Below are 14845 nucleotides of genomic sequence, written 5' to 3' on the forward strand. Positions count from 1 at the left end.
AATCTGAGTGCAATGTATTTCAGCAAATATTGGGCAGATTCTGCCTACACAACATGGTGGCCACGCCCACTTGGTGGCCACGCCCACTTGGCCACGCCCCTGGCACCCGGCGATGTATAAGTGGTTGGGGGTCACCACAACATGGGGAACTGTATTATGGGGTCACGGCATTAGAAAGGTTGAGAACCACTGATCTAGCCTCTCTTGAAGGACTGACACAGACCCTAACAAACATCACACACAAACGCACAACATCAACAGCATTGCCAGCATAGTCTGGGGTAGCTCTATAACATTGGGTATCATTGGTACTAATATTATGCCCTGAACTAATGGATGGCCTGTATCAATGTCTTAATGTAATTGAAAACTAGGAGAGAGAGAAGTTAACCCTAAGACACAACGCAAGGGAGCAAAACTGGGATGACCTCTCCTTCCATCCACAGCTGATTAAAACCATGTTTATTCCAAAGGAATGGAACCATTACAAAATAGTGACTCCAATCTCCAAAACTCAACAAAAAATAAGGTTTGCACTTCATAATTCATTCCAGTTTGATAAAGAACCATTAATGACTACTCTTTGAGTACTATTGTGGACCCACTTAAATATAATATCATCAGGTCTAAGTTTTAATAGCTTACAAATCAGAATGTCATGGATACTTTAAATATTTTGTTGAAATCAATATATACTATGCATACAGCATCTTTGTAATCTATGTAGGAAACTGCCATATTAAAAAAAGTAAGGTGAATCTTCCCAAGTACTGATATCATACTGACAGATCTGTAGCTCCCCAGATCCTTCTTTTTCCCCTTTCTAAACATACAAAAATCTCTCCCTTCCATCAATTTGCCTGACACATCTCCTGTTCTTTAGGATTTCTTAAAGATACTTTATAAAGGTTCGGCCACATTATTAGCAGGTTTTTCAGTACTTGAGGATAAATACTCATACGTCTTTAGTTTTCCATTCAATCTTGCCTGATTCTCAGACCCTGCAAGTTTTCTTGGCAAGATTTTTTTCCGGAGGCGGTTGGCTATTGCCTCCTTCCTACTGTGGGAAGTCAGCCCACCCCCCCAGAGAAAGAAATATTTTTAGAAATATTTAAAAGGCAGAATATATTTCCCTAAAAGATTTCAAAAGCAGAAACCAACCCCGCCCCCAAGTCTCTCTATCCCAAACAGAAACCAAGTCTGCAGAATTGCAGATGTGATAATCTTGTCAGAAAGACTGGAGTCAGGAAACTGGGATTAGGAAGAAAGATCCCTAGAATCAACAATCCCTCACACCAAAAATCTAAGAGTCATCAGCCACAGCCACAGGGAAGCAGGATTGACCTTTGGGAAATAATAGGATTAACCACCACCATCAGAATACCAGAAAGGCACACTCAGACTCAGGTCAAAGTTCATGCCACAGGAACAACTTCAAACAAAAGGCTCAGCAAGTCTTGACCCCCTTGGATTTCTATCTGGTGGGAGGGAAATTTATCCAGAATGTTTGTATTGCCTGTTTGTATTAGTAGCTGCACACACACACACACACACACACCATTCATAATCACACTGAGTCTATCTCTTTCACCTGTTCTGTCCCCGTCGGACACCTACACCCAAACAGCCAGCCGAGGGTTAAAGAACTTCTCCACACTTCAATCCACAGATAAGAAAACTTGGCAGCAGCTCTGTAGCTGCCTGCCAAGACTTTTACTCAGAGAACAAAAACGATACACACAGTTAGAAAATTAAGTCCACAGCAAACTACTTCGCCAGAGATTCAGCTTTGTCCGTCACAGAGTCCAAAAAGCCACCACCTCCCTTTTATAGCCTGTGGGGTGTGGTCCAGTGACTCAGCTTAATCTCTGGCACGTCTCCTTTTCTGCTGCGCACGCTTGTCACTCCTACGCTGGCATGGATCCAGCCACAACTTCTCTTCCTCACTATCCGAAACACCTGGCTCCTGGCCAATCTCAGAACCACCTGGCTCCTGGTCACTCTCTTCTCCATCGGGAGACACCTGAGGCATTGCCAAAGAGGAGGGTCCTAGAGAGGGAGGCCTGGCCATCTCCTCTCCTTCATGTTCGGAGTCTTCTTCCTCCGATAAGAGGGGCTCACAAGACGGAGCCACAACATCACCTACCTTTAGTAAAGCTCCAACCTGATTCTTGCCCTGTGTCATTAAAACTTTGTAGGAACAACTTCTAGCAAAATTCTAAGGGACAGAACCAGCCCCCCTCAGGTGATTTGCAATTCATATGCCCTAACTAGGGAAGTAGCAGAAAAGAGATCTCCAAACCTAACCCCCTGAATATCTTGCACTGGCGGACTCAGATTGGGAGTCCTAGGGATCACTATGTGCAATTTAAGAAAATTTAATAGCCTGGCTTGCATACTGGCTAACCTCAATTGGACATTACAAACCTGGATGCACTGAACTAAGAGCTAAGGCAGGAAACAACCCTTGAAAATGGGCAGCCAGTGGTTATGCACTGATGAAGACCATGGGTGTGAAAAATTTTGAGAGGCATGTGCTTCAAAACCTGACTGGTAGCTCAAAGTGACATCCAACATTTAAGAAGAATTGGCACAGAATATTGGACACTATGCCACAGGAACAACTCCAAACAAAAGGCTCAAAAAGGTATAACAACCCACTCCCTACATGTGCTCTCTCTCTCTCTTTTCTTCCAGAGCCATCTTTCTGTCTGGCTCTCCTCTTCAATAAACTGCAACCTTCTTTCTAAAGCAGTCACCATGTTGTTTATTCCCAGCTTGGACTGAACCATGATGAAGACTTTTCCTTCAACACTACTTAAGAGATTTAAACACACGAATAGATATTCCTCCACCATGTTTTAAAAACATCTGATTTTACAGAATCATTTTATTACAGAGTATAAGGCTCGGAATGGACTTTAGAGGCCATTCAATCCAATCACCCGCCGAATGTAAGAATCCATTGTTAAAGCATCAACAACGCGTAAACCAGCTTCAGCCATGCAAGACCATGAAGGATGAAAAGACTGCAAGGAAATAAAAATAATAAATGCAATACATAACAAACGAGCGATACAGAACGTGGCACTTCCAGCCGCTTTAAAGGAAGGTCCGCTGCTTTACATGAAAGGCTCGGCTTCCTGGGTGCCCCGGCTACCGACAGAGAGCTACTGCTCTCGAGTTCTCGGGAGAAAAACTCGCGGTTCCCTCCAGCCACGGCTCCCTGCCTCGGCAGCGAGCCATCCGGTCCCCTGTCCCCCAGCGAGCAGAGAAGAAAGCCGACTCACCAAACCACTTTCCCAGGAACCTCTTTGGACACTCGGTTGTTGTGGTAGCAGCAGCGTCTGCCACACCCCCAGACCCTTTCCAGGCTTCACTTCCGCCCGAAGTCGAAGAAGCTGGTTTCGCCCGGCGCGTTCTTAAAGCGCTCACCCTGACTCATATCAACCGAGCCTAGTTTATATAGCACCCTCTTCTGGCATCAACGAAAGATGCAAGCGCTTGCGTGAAATTTACCCTTGCCAATCCAAAACAGCTATAAGGCACGGGTGTCAAACGCGATCGCGTCACGTGACGTATCGCGACTTTTTTTGCCTTTGCGGAGCCGGGGTGGGCGTGGCCTGCGCGTGACACATCCGGTCCGCGTCCTGCATAAGGCATTTGAAAGACAGTTTTTGCAATGCAGTGATACAGTACCTACAAATGTATGCAATAAAAGGGGCACATCTTGGGCTACAAAGCCTATTCTGTCTCCCTTAGTGATAACGTAAAACCATTTCAGGATGCCATCCTGTACTTAAAATTGCCTGAAAATATATCCCATTGCTTTCAATGGATTTCAATTTCAGTTATTTCTCTGAATGGGAATGGATTCAAACAATGCCATAATTAATATATTGGTGCATTTTAATTTTATATGCATCTACGTCAACATAAATCATTTTTATGCAAGTACTTGTAACATTCAGTAAGCAATGAACTGTTTTAAATCAATATTCTTCATTTTCCTTGTATTCAATTCTTTTTTCAGTATGTATACTGCTTTAGGAATCCTTGTTAGGACTACAAAATGGTATCTATATACTACTATTTGTTTTTTATATTTCACACTGCTATCATTTGAGGATCTCCTCAACCTATTCATTCCTGTTTCACATGTTTATTTTGTGGTTCAGATCTTCACCAACCAATCTTAATGTTTTTCTTTTGTATTGGTCATTCACTTTGGGAATTAATCCACATTCATTCAGCACCCAATCATTTTTGATCATTCTTAATCTCAGGTCTTGTTTTCTCACACATGTACTGCTTAAATACGTCAAGTCCACTACATTCCCATTTACGTTTCTTCTGGCATACCCCATATTCATAGTTAGGATCTTCTACTGGTATATAGGGGCATACCGAAATTATATTTGATCAAAGTTCTTTATAAGAGCAATGTAACTTTGTAGCTTTTATACTGGGCATTCTGGATGTAGGAGACCAGTAACTCGCTGTAATCTGCTACCTTTGGAATTAATAAAATGATCGTTTGTGTTCTCTCTGGTTTTTGATGTAATATAGCATAACAATAAATGAAAAATGTGGAAAAGAAAAGCATATATAAATCATTTGCACTTGTTTATTGTTTACAAATAAAGTATGAGAGAAAAATATAACTTTAAAACATATACATATTTACTTATTTATTTTGGTGCCACCCAACTCCAAGTGACTTGAGGCAAATATATATCTATAAAATATAAAATCACATACAGGTAATTGTCGACTTACAACCATTTGTTTAGTGATCATTGAAGTTACAATGGCACTGAAAAAAGTGACTTATGACCGGTATTCGCACTTATGACCATTGCAGCATCTCCCTGATCAAGTGATCAAAATTTGGGTGCTTGACAACTAGTGTTTACTTATGACAATTGCACTGTCCTATGGTCATGGGATCACCATTTGTAACCTTCCTGGCCAGCTTCTGACAAACAAAGTCAATGGGAGAAGCCAGATTCACTTAATGACTGTATAATTCATTTAACAACTGCAGTGATTCTCTTAATAAGTGTGGCAAAAAGGTTGTAAAATGGGGCAAAACTCACTTGATAACTGTCTAGCTTAGCAACAGAAATTTTGAGCTGAACTGTGGTTGTAATTCGAGGACTACCTGTACAACAAAACCAAACTATGTTATATTTTTAAAAAAGAAGAAGATGGCAAATCTGACAGACACTCCAAAACTTTCTACCAGTATCTAACATCCAGTGGAGCAGGCTCTAATCACTCTACTCCAAAGCCTAGGAAAACAACAAAGTTTATGGTCTTACCACATTAGTAGAAGGCACAGAAACTGACACAGAAGGTACATTTCCTGGATGTATTGCATTGTTTCTTCAAAGAAACCTAAAGAATGCTGACCCTGTCAGGCCAATTTGGCCAAATAGATACTATGGAAAATAGACAGTGGTAACCAGGCCCCATTCCATGTAAGGCTTTATGTCGTAACTAACATCTTGAATTGCAGTGAAAGTAAACTGATAATCAGTTTGCAAAGCCGAGGTGTCACATGAACAAACCAAGGAATACCTCCTGATCCAGAAAAAGTACAGCTGGTACACAAGATGAAGCGGTGCAAAAGCCTTCCTTCTCTCACTGCCCAACTTCTCACTGAATAGGAGTTGTAAGTTCATGGAGACCCCCAGGCGGTGCATCATCTTTGAATGATCAAAGATGGAATATCCTGGAACTAGGTGGCTTCAGTACCTGCAGCCACTCAATCTGGTAGGATTGAGCTGAAAATGTTTTTACCCCCGTCTAGGCCAACATGCTTCAGATACTGGGACAGGACTTTGACAGCCTCTTTTGACCAACTGTCAGAACTGTCACCTCACTTTCAGAATGCAAGTACTGGGTTGAAAAACAATACCCTAATCCAGGGCTTTTTTTGTCATAGAACGCCCAGAACGGAGTTCTGGCACCTTTTTTGGATGGAACCTTGTAGGATAGGCAAGGCGGGTTGTATGACGTGTGTGAGTTCCAGCACCTTTTTTTTTTTTTTTTACAAAAAAAGCACTGCCCTAATCAAGAAACCACTACCAACATTGGCAGGGCAAGCTATTGTATATAAACAGGGAGCAAACTCTATACTTAGTAGTGCTGATGATGTTACTTAGTTGGTTAATGAAATGTCTACAAGCAAACAACCAAGTTCAGAGAATTCCAAGGACCTCAGAACTATTATGATAATTAAATATTGTGAATTTATATTTTGACCAATATTTCAGACCCTATGAAAATAATGCTAGAAAATTAGTTAGAAATTTAATTCCACTGATAAAACCAAGATGCTATGAGATTAATTATAACAATTCTGTTCTGCAAACCAAATTTGATTCATTACTGGATATCTATTAGATCTACAAAACAACAACATCAGTTCTCTTCTGCTGAAAATCACTGATCCAGGTTGTCTGTAAGAGAGTTGCACAATATAGACAATAAGATATCATATACAAGATATTTCCTTGCTATGAAAATAATTTTTAGCTTTTCAATCAGAAACAATTGAATGAAAAATTAGTACAAAACATTCAAAGCTCAGATGAGATAACTGCTGATAACTGATACTAAGCTATTTTTTTTGCAAGTATGATCCCTGAGAGGAATAATACTGTTGTGTAAAAATGACTTTTTAAATATTTTCAATGCATCTTAGACTGCAGCACTCATGATTTCCAGCCAGCATGTAACACACATCTGGAGGATACTGGGTGGGGGAAAGCTTAAGTAGCAAGAACATCGATAGAACCTGAAGTATCTGAAAGAATTCCACACTAGGTAGAATTTTAATGACAGTGGTTATGTCTCTCTGTATAAATTAGAACAATGTACCTGCTTCTTCACTCTCACTGTCTTCTTCCAGCCCTTCTCCAACAGTGGCACTTTCTTCTTGTTTAGGGAGGGCTTCATCATGGATCTAGCCTCATTATGTAAGATATTGCAAATTATAGACTATATTAGAAAGCAAACATTGTTTTTTCAGCAATCAATTGCAGCTATTTTTAATTAGTGACTTTTTTCTCCTACAGAATGCAAGTATTTCATATATTTACTGTAAAATGCACTGGGTTTATTGACAAGCTTAAGTAATTACCTCGCTAGGTAGGGCCACAAACTTAACCTTGAATAGCAGCAGTGACTTAGAGAATTCTGCCAATAGCACTACCCCCAACCATACTAAATGTAATTAATTTAAATTTAATTAAATTTAATTTAAATGTAAGCTCTGAGACAGGATTCAATCCAACATTCTGAACTACTACCAGAATTCAAGAGTTCCTATCCCATGATTCCTAGGAACTATAGCTCCAATATCAGCCATTATTAAAAATACCACTATTCTTCTAGACAAGAAGAATACTTTTTCAAGAATCTCCATTCCTCTCAAGGGGCACTATCATTCTAATGGTAATTAAATGACAAGGCTTGTAATTACCACCACTCTCTCTGCTCCATGATTCAAGACTCTCTTTTCTGCTTGCAGCTGCTCCAGAATGGTTTTCTGTAACAATGGTGCATTTGCACCTCTTACAACAGCTACCAATTCTCCCCCCTGAATTCAAACAGAAAGGGGTGACTGTATTTTACAAATGCAGTTCATGTCAACACGCATACACTGTTATTGTCAATAGAAGACTTCTGATCTGATTTTACCATTTAAAATGTGTTATTATAAACATTGAAAGAGTTGCATTCTTAATATGTACAGATATCAAATGAGGAAAAAAGTCAAATTTAGCAGAAGATTGAGAAAATAAGGCAAAGAAAGAAAACTGAAGAATGTAAATCTTTTTCGTATTTTTTTTTAAATGGCTAATATATAAATGTCTGCAGATTTAACTGGTGATAAATTAATTGACAATCTCATGATAAATTAAGGAAATTTATTTGAACCAGTTTGGTATAATGGTTGGGTTAGAAATTGTGAGACCATGGGGAATTCTAGACTTCCCTTGGGTATGGAAACCAGCTGGGTAACATTGGGCCTGTCACTCTCTCTCAGTCCAACCTGACACACAAAATTGCTGTTGTAGAGCAAAACCCAGGGGGGAATATTATGTATATCATGGGGAGTTGTAGAAAAATAAAAGTGGATATAAATCAAATAAATAAATAAATAGGGATGTAATTCTTTATAAGAAATTCTTGACAAGCCCCATATATTTGACAAAATGGTGTACAAAAGCAACAGCAATAGCCAATGCAATAACTGTAAAATGTATTAAAATAATGAAATGTTATCATAACATAACATAACATAACATAACATAACATAACATAACATAACATAACATAACATAACATAACATAACATAACATAAAACATAATGTACAATTAATACAATATCCCTGTTAGTGGGAGCTCTATGATATATACAAGTTGCTTATCAGGATAATACATATATGATGCTATGCTTTCCGGCTATAATATACATCTCTACATACAAATTAATGAGAATAATCAAATGAGCATGTTAGATATTTCTGGAAGTATATGTACTGTCTTTTAAACAAATCTGGCAGCAAGGTTTATTAGACAAAATAATACTGATGGGAATATTGTCTAATGAAATTGGCCTTTGATACTAACTTACTCCATAAAACAGAAACGTTGGCTCACATTTTCCACGATATTTCTCTAGAGCATCAATTGAATCTACCTCAGCCTAAATGAAAAGCAGACAAGAAAACAGAATAAAATAAATGTCTGTAACTTCACGGCATTCAAAATTTGACATCCAGTGCAAGCAAGAAAATATTCCTTAATAAGTAAAAGCATGATTGCCTAGCATATTAGCAATGCATTAGTGTGTTATGAAAGGACTTTTTAATGCTCTTCTGCTAAGTATACTGTTTTACTAATATATTGACTGTGTTTGCGCAACATATTGAACCACAAATAAGGTAACCATATTTAAACTACAATATTTGCACTGCATTTTGTAGACCCAGAAAATTTGATTAATTAAATTAATAAAGTATAAGCATGCCATTCAGATAGCCAAATGCCTCAATTACAAGTGGGTTTCTGAATGCAATTCAAAGTGCTGGTGTTCATCTATAAAACCTTCATGGCATAGGACCTTAATTTTTTTAGTAGCACCCTCTATTTCGGTCTGTTCTAGACAATCTACAATGCAATGCAATGCAAAGTAGTCCTTGACTTACAACCACAACTGAGCCCCAAATGTCTGTTATTAAGTGAGACAGACATTTAAGCGTTAAGTGAATTTTGCCCCATTTTATGACTTTTCTTGCCACAATTAAGTGAATTGTTAGTAACATGGTTGGTAAGTGAATTTGGCTTCCCCATTGTCTTTGCTTGTCAGAAGGTCGCAAGAGGTAATCACATGACCCCAGGACACTGCAACTGTCCTGAATACGAGTCAGTTGCCAAGCATCTGAATTTTGATCACATGACCTTGGGGATGCTGCAATAATCTCAAGAGTGAAAAAAGGTCATGAGTCACTTTTTCAGTACATATACATTGGATTTGTGCTGTAAAAAACTAGATGAACTAGTTTTGAAAAAAAAGGATACCAAAATCCTAATTCTTTGCTCCAATTTTTCGGCAGTCCACAACTGGTAACCCTATTATTTATTTCTTTGTATTTGTAGTATCACATAACATGGTACATTGCATAACAGAGTTGTGGATCATGGACTAATAACCTTTATGGCAAGGTGGCTGCCTCTAAAGACTATCTACTGGGACACTAATGGGCTTCCTTGTGCAGTTTGTTGGCCACTGTGAGAATAACCTGCTGGACTAAATGGGCCAGGAGTCCAATCCAGCAAGGCACTGCTTGTGTTCTTCTGATGCCTGGCTCCGTAAAAAATAGCCACCCCATAAAGTAAATTACAGCATGTTGCATTTTATATCTACATGTCTGTTAAAGATTGGAACAGAACATCTGTGCAGGAGATTAAGAAATCAAAATGGTGAATGTGATTGCATAACTGATCCTCTGACTCTCTTCACATACACGTGGCCCATGTTAAAAAAGGGATGGAGATTTGCTCACAAGATGGTACATTTACCATCTTAACTTTTTTGATCCCTTCTGGGAATGCTCGTGAATGCCCGTGGGATTTAATGACTGTTTTAATAGATCTGAAGCTTTTTCTTACCACAGCAAAATGCAGCAGGTCACCACCAACTTCATTTCTTATTTTCTTGAAGAGATTGACAACTGTTTTACATGGTCCACACCAGCCTTGATAAGCATCTACTACTGCAAAGAAATTAACCTGTGTCAGCAGAACAGTGGCATGTCAGAATAATGCCAGAAATCAAGCACATATCTAGAAATGAAAAGAGTTAACTATTACAATTGTCTGATAGAACTAATAAATGCCTACAGACACCCTTTTCTATTTGCTACAAGTTTTAGATAGGAAGTTGTTTTGATGGTTTGGAAGATACCACAGAAAATACCAACAAATTCTGTTTCGACCCAAAGAAGCATTTTTTCTGTTGATGTTCCTCCCTACAAATGGGTGTCCCCAAAGTGCTAATAGAATTGGAGAGTTGCCATTCAGGTTTAGCTATAACTTGCTGTTGCCAAGGAAATTCTTCCATTTGTTAGCATGTTCATTCAGAGATATTATTGTGTAGCATGACTTAGCAGAGGTATGATTCATACTACAGTACTATAATGGACTGAACATTAATGTTACTGAACAAATGAGAAATGAACCCCATCAAATAATTGTAATTCAAGATCTTACCAATCAATCCTTTGGACCCCAGAAATTCTTCCCAATGTTCTTGATTACTGACAACCATCTGTGTGAAAATTAAACCATATTACTGAGAAACCCGGCAATAAAGCAAAATTGCTTTTTAAAGCATAGCTTCCTGAAGAAAGATTTGATGGGCTAATATGTAAAAAAATGCATGTTTGTGTTACTAAAAACTACTTGTAGAAGATGAAGTCATAATTTAGTAACATATTAAAAATTATTTGGACAAAAATGCAAACTGGTAATGAAGAAAAATATCATTGGAAATGTTAGGATACATAGCAAAAATATTTGTGAACCATTTTCTTACTGTGTGCCAGAGTGTTATTGGAAAGTAAATATATTTAAGCCTACTGTTAGGGAGCTGATAGGCTGCTGAAAGATTAGCAATAGCCATGTCTCTATTGTAAAAGCAAGAGATTAGTGCTAAATCAATCCAAATCTAAATTAGCAAATATTACATTTGACTTTATAAAATGTTATTTGCAGGTCAAGTATTTCTGTTGTATTAAGGCAGCAACACAATTAAAATATAAAATATGTATTTTAATCTGTAAAAGAACAAAATATTTCAGAAACATCACATGGAATGTAATGGCATTCAACATAAATAATAATAAAACATTTATTGTGTTACAAAGTTTACATTGCACAGTTGGATGTGTGGCTCTGCCTATGGAACTTTTAGTAAATGCTTGTTCGTCAGCGAACGCTAAATTGATGAAATAATATCTATCTCTGAAGTATAAATATTGCTAAGAAAATGTTTAGTAGACTTGAATACTAGAAAAAATATCAAAATCAAAGCTTGCTAATGAAATTATATTACTGAAATTTACATCATATATGTAATTATCAAAATCAAATTATACATTAACTTATATTGCTATCAGAAACACAATATGCATGATAGAGTTGTATCAGAATTCTCACTGTCTTGGAAATTAAAGGTTTTTACTTTTTCTCAACTTTTTCTGAGTTATTGACAAGTTTAAGCTAAGCATGTCCTGAAAAGGGCGAAACAGTTCAACTAGCCAGCTTTTGATAAGCTATCCTCCAAGAAAAACAGAAGAGAAAGAGTGACTGAAAGCGTAGAATACATTTTCCCTTCCCAGAAGCCCTGCTTTCCATCCAGCAGCTAACCACCTCCTCCTGCTGCTTACCTAACTGACTGGAGAGTCTGTCAGCAGGAATTATGTGATAGAAACAGGGGTGAGATTCAAACAATCCAACAACCGGTTCTCTGCCCTAATGACTGTTTGAAGTATGAAAAAACGATATACCAAAAGGTAGTTTATTATTTCACGCATTTAATACTTAAATAAGAACAATAAACGAGGTACACAAAACTAGATTATAAGAAAGCGTTTTTAAATATTAATGAAAAATATTAAATAATACCTGACAAAAAACAATAAAACTATTATTTAAGATATTTCCATATTGCTTCTTGATTGGCATCCTCACTTGCAATTTTCTTTGCTTTTATCTGAGCATCATCAGCTGTGTCATTTATCCTGAACCATCTTTTCACTGTAGGAGTAGGACCCCGGTTTCGGCTGCAATTGTGCCGGTGCTGCTGCTTGCCGCTGGAGGCCACACACATCATGCCAATCCCACCAGTGCCACTGCTTGCGGCAGGAGACCATGCAGCACATTGCGCTGCTCGCACCAGTCCTGCCGCTTGAGCCAAATGGCGCAATGAGCCTTGCGGCCTCCTGCAGCAAGCAACGGCACCAGAGTGATCGGTGCAAAGAGCCAAGCGGAGTCCTGCCATGAGCAATGGCAGTGGCACGATTGGCATGATGCGCTGCGTGGCCTCTTGCCACGAGCAGCGGCACTGACACAATTGGCATGAAGAGCCACATGGCATCCTGCCACGAGCAGCAGCAGGGGTGCAATCAGCACGAAGGGCGTGGTGTCCTGCTGTGAGTGGCGGCAGCGGCACGATCATTGCAAACAGCAATGCGGTGTCTTGCCATGAGCGGAAGTACCAACATGATTGGCACAAAGTGCCACACAGCATCCTGCCACGAGCAGTAGCAGCAGCACAATGTGCCACGTGTCGTGTGGCCACAAGCAGCCACAGAAGAACTTAGATTTATCATAACTGGTTGAATCCCACCACTGGATAGAAGGCACATAAAAAGTAGAAAATGAGCCGTGGTTCTATGTTCCAATAAAATGGAGAGGTTTGAGCAATTTAATATTGTTGTATGCTGCCAAACACCCACTAAGGAAATTGGGTTAAGCATTTTATAGAAACATGTTACTTACAAACTGACCCATGGAATCTGGATATAGTGTGGCAAAATAATTTGTGAAGCATCAAAGGCAAAGACTATTTGTACAGTTATATTATTGGATGATGTGGGTGTAGACATCACCATGTTCCTCACTGGGAAGGAACTTTTGTTCAATTAATTTTGTTCTGAATAAAAAAGTTCAGTCTCAGAACATCAGATCTCAAAGCTTTAACAATCTGAATATTGCATTCTGTATATGGCGGATCACTTTAAGGTCACTAAGTAGCTGGTTCAGAGTCACCTCAGAAAAATTCACTAAAACCAACAGGTCTTCTTGAATAGAAATAGTTGGCAGAGTTGAAAAATAATCAATTTCTTCTTCTGGCCACATGATGGCAGGATTTATAGAGATTATATCCCTTATGGAATCATTTATATAAATAAAGAAATCACAAAAGATATTCCTATAACTCCATAATTAAATATTTCCAGAAGTATAGCTCTGTTACTCTGTTGAAGCAAAGCCAACAGAGACATGTGCACCTTAAAAAACTAATACATTGTATCATACCTTGTACTGACCATAATTTATCAGAATAAGAGAACTGTAACATAGGGATGTTTATCACATGATCAACTTTTAATTTTCAAGATTCTGTGTCACAATTTAAAGATGCTGTTTAAAATCGGGTTTTAAGCATTTGAACAGCCCTGGGAAAAGCTGTGGCTGCTGCTGACTGATGCAGGCAGAGGGCCTTCCACTCATTCTAATGCAGTGGTTCTCAACCTTTTTAATGCCGCGACCCCAACCGGTCGTAAGTCGAGGACTAAACCGGTCGTAAGTCGAGGACTAAACCGGTTGTAAGTCGAGGACTACCCAACCAGTCGTAAGTCGAGGACTTTCCCTGTCTGGGAGCGCCGCACATGCGTGGTTCCGCCCCCTGCGCCGGCCGAGGCGTAGCTGGCAAGCGGCAGAGACGGAGCAGGCCGACCACCAGCTGGCCCAGCTCAAGGGAGGTAAGGCACCCGCCGGAAAAGGGGAAAAAAAATGGCGGACAAAAAAATGGCGGACAGCCTTGCTTGGCGACCCCCGTGAAATGGTCGATCGACCCCAAATGGGGTCCCGAGCCACAGGTTGAGAACCACTGTTCTAATGCATCTTTTGCTTGATGCATTGCTCATCCTAAATGTGTATCCAAATACAAATTTACTAAATGCCATCAGGAATGTTTCAGATATGCTGTGGTACAGGTGGAAACAAACATTTAGAGTTACAAACAGCTTTTGCATTATTTCACAACATTCTCTAAAAGCCCATCACACTACTAGGTTTGTTCATCTTCTTAGCCTTCTCTTATTGTTATCTGCTCTGGAATTGTTAACATGAGATATTAGCAGGTGGCACAGCAAATACATCTGATTTCTCTTTGGGGAAGATTTTGAGGACTTGGAGAAAGCCACAATATTTGTGGGGACGAGTAACGAGGCATAATCAGCTCCATACTAAGGGCATCTTACTTAAAGGGTTTGCAATAACTAAAACAAATCAGTAGGATTTTCTTCTTCACATTATTTTCATGAGTAGCTTAGATGAATGTCAGAATGCATGTATATTGGACTGATCCTGAATAATTGACACCTGGGCCAGGTTCACCCATATGTGCTAAAACACAATATGGTTTTGTTTAGCAAGTTATGTGAACCCAGCCCAGTATGGTTTCATCAGTGCATCATGGCTAAGCAAGCCATGGCTTAACAAACTGGATATACCAGACACAATTCTCTAAATAAGAGT

At 39.0% G+C, this 14845-nt stretch overlaps 2 protein-coding genes across 2 annotated transcripts in view; both read right to left on the reverse strand.

Annotated features, from left to right (window-relative positions):
- The window catches only part of VPS8 (VPS8 subunit of CORVET complex), a 108007-nt gene extending 104679 nt beyond the window's left edge, over positions 1–3328 (reverse strand). Inside the window, exon 1 of the mRNA XM_015814153.1 lies at positions 3291–3328. The gene's annotated coding sequence lies outside the window, so the exon portion shown is untranslated. The remainder of the gene's footprint in view (positions 1–3290) is intronic.
- Positions 3329–6143: 2815 nt separating this feature from the next.
- Positions 6144–12410, reverse strand: LOC107285895 (thioredoxin domain-containing protein 6). Its single transcript, XM_015814161.1, has 7 exons — positions 12276–12410; positions 10790–10847; positions 10190–10293; positions 8652–8723; positions 7493–7609; positions 6889–7008; positions 6144–6467 (listed from the first exon to the last, which is right to left on the reverse strand). Exons 1-7 carry the CDS (start codon positions 12408–12410, stop codon positions 6414–6416), a joined length of 660 nt encoding a protein of 219 aa, XP_015669647.1. The 3' UTR covers positions 6144–6413.
- Between the last annotated feature and the right edge of the window lie 2435 nt (positions 12411–14845).

The sequence above is a fragment of the Protobothrops mucrosquamatus genome, unplaced genomic scaffold (assembly GCF_001527695.2).
Source record: "Protobothrops mucrosquamatus isolate PMUCROS unplaced genomic scaffold, P.Mucros_1.0 scaffold225, whole genome shotgun sequence".
Classification (NCBI taxonomy): Eukaryota; Metazoa; Chordata; class Lepidosauria; order Squamata; family Viperidae; genus Protobothrops; species Protobothrops mucrosquamatus.

What these genes read in the sequence shown, in the direction of transcription:
- LOC107285895 (XM_015814161.1), bottom strand. Translation starts at nt 12,410, where the DNA reads ATGTGTGTGGCCTCCAGCGGCAAGCAGCAGCACCGGCACAATTGCAGC. An exon ending in ACCTGCTGCATTTTGCTGTG is followed by an intron (nt 8,724 to 10,189) that starts GTAAGAAAAAGC and finishes CTTTTCATTTAG; the next exon opens with GCTGAGGTAGATTCAATTGA. An exon ending in ATGGAGCAGAGAGAGTGGTG is followed by an intron (nt 7,009 to 7,492) that starts GTAATTACAAGC and finishes TTTCTAATATAG; the next exon opens with TCTATAATTTGCAATATCTT.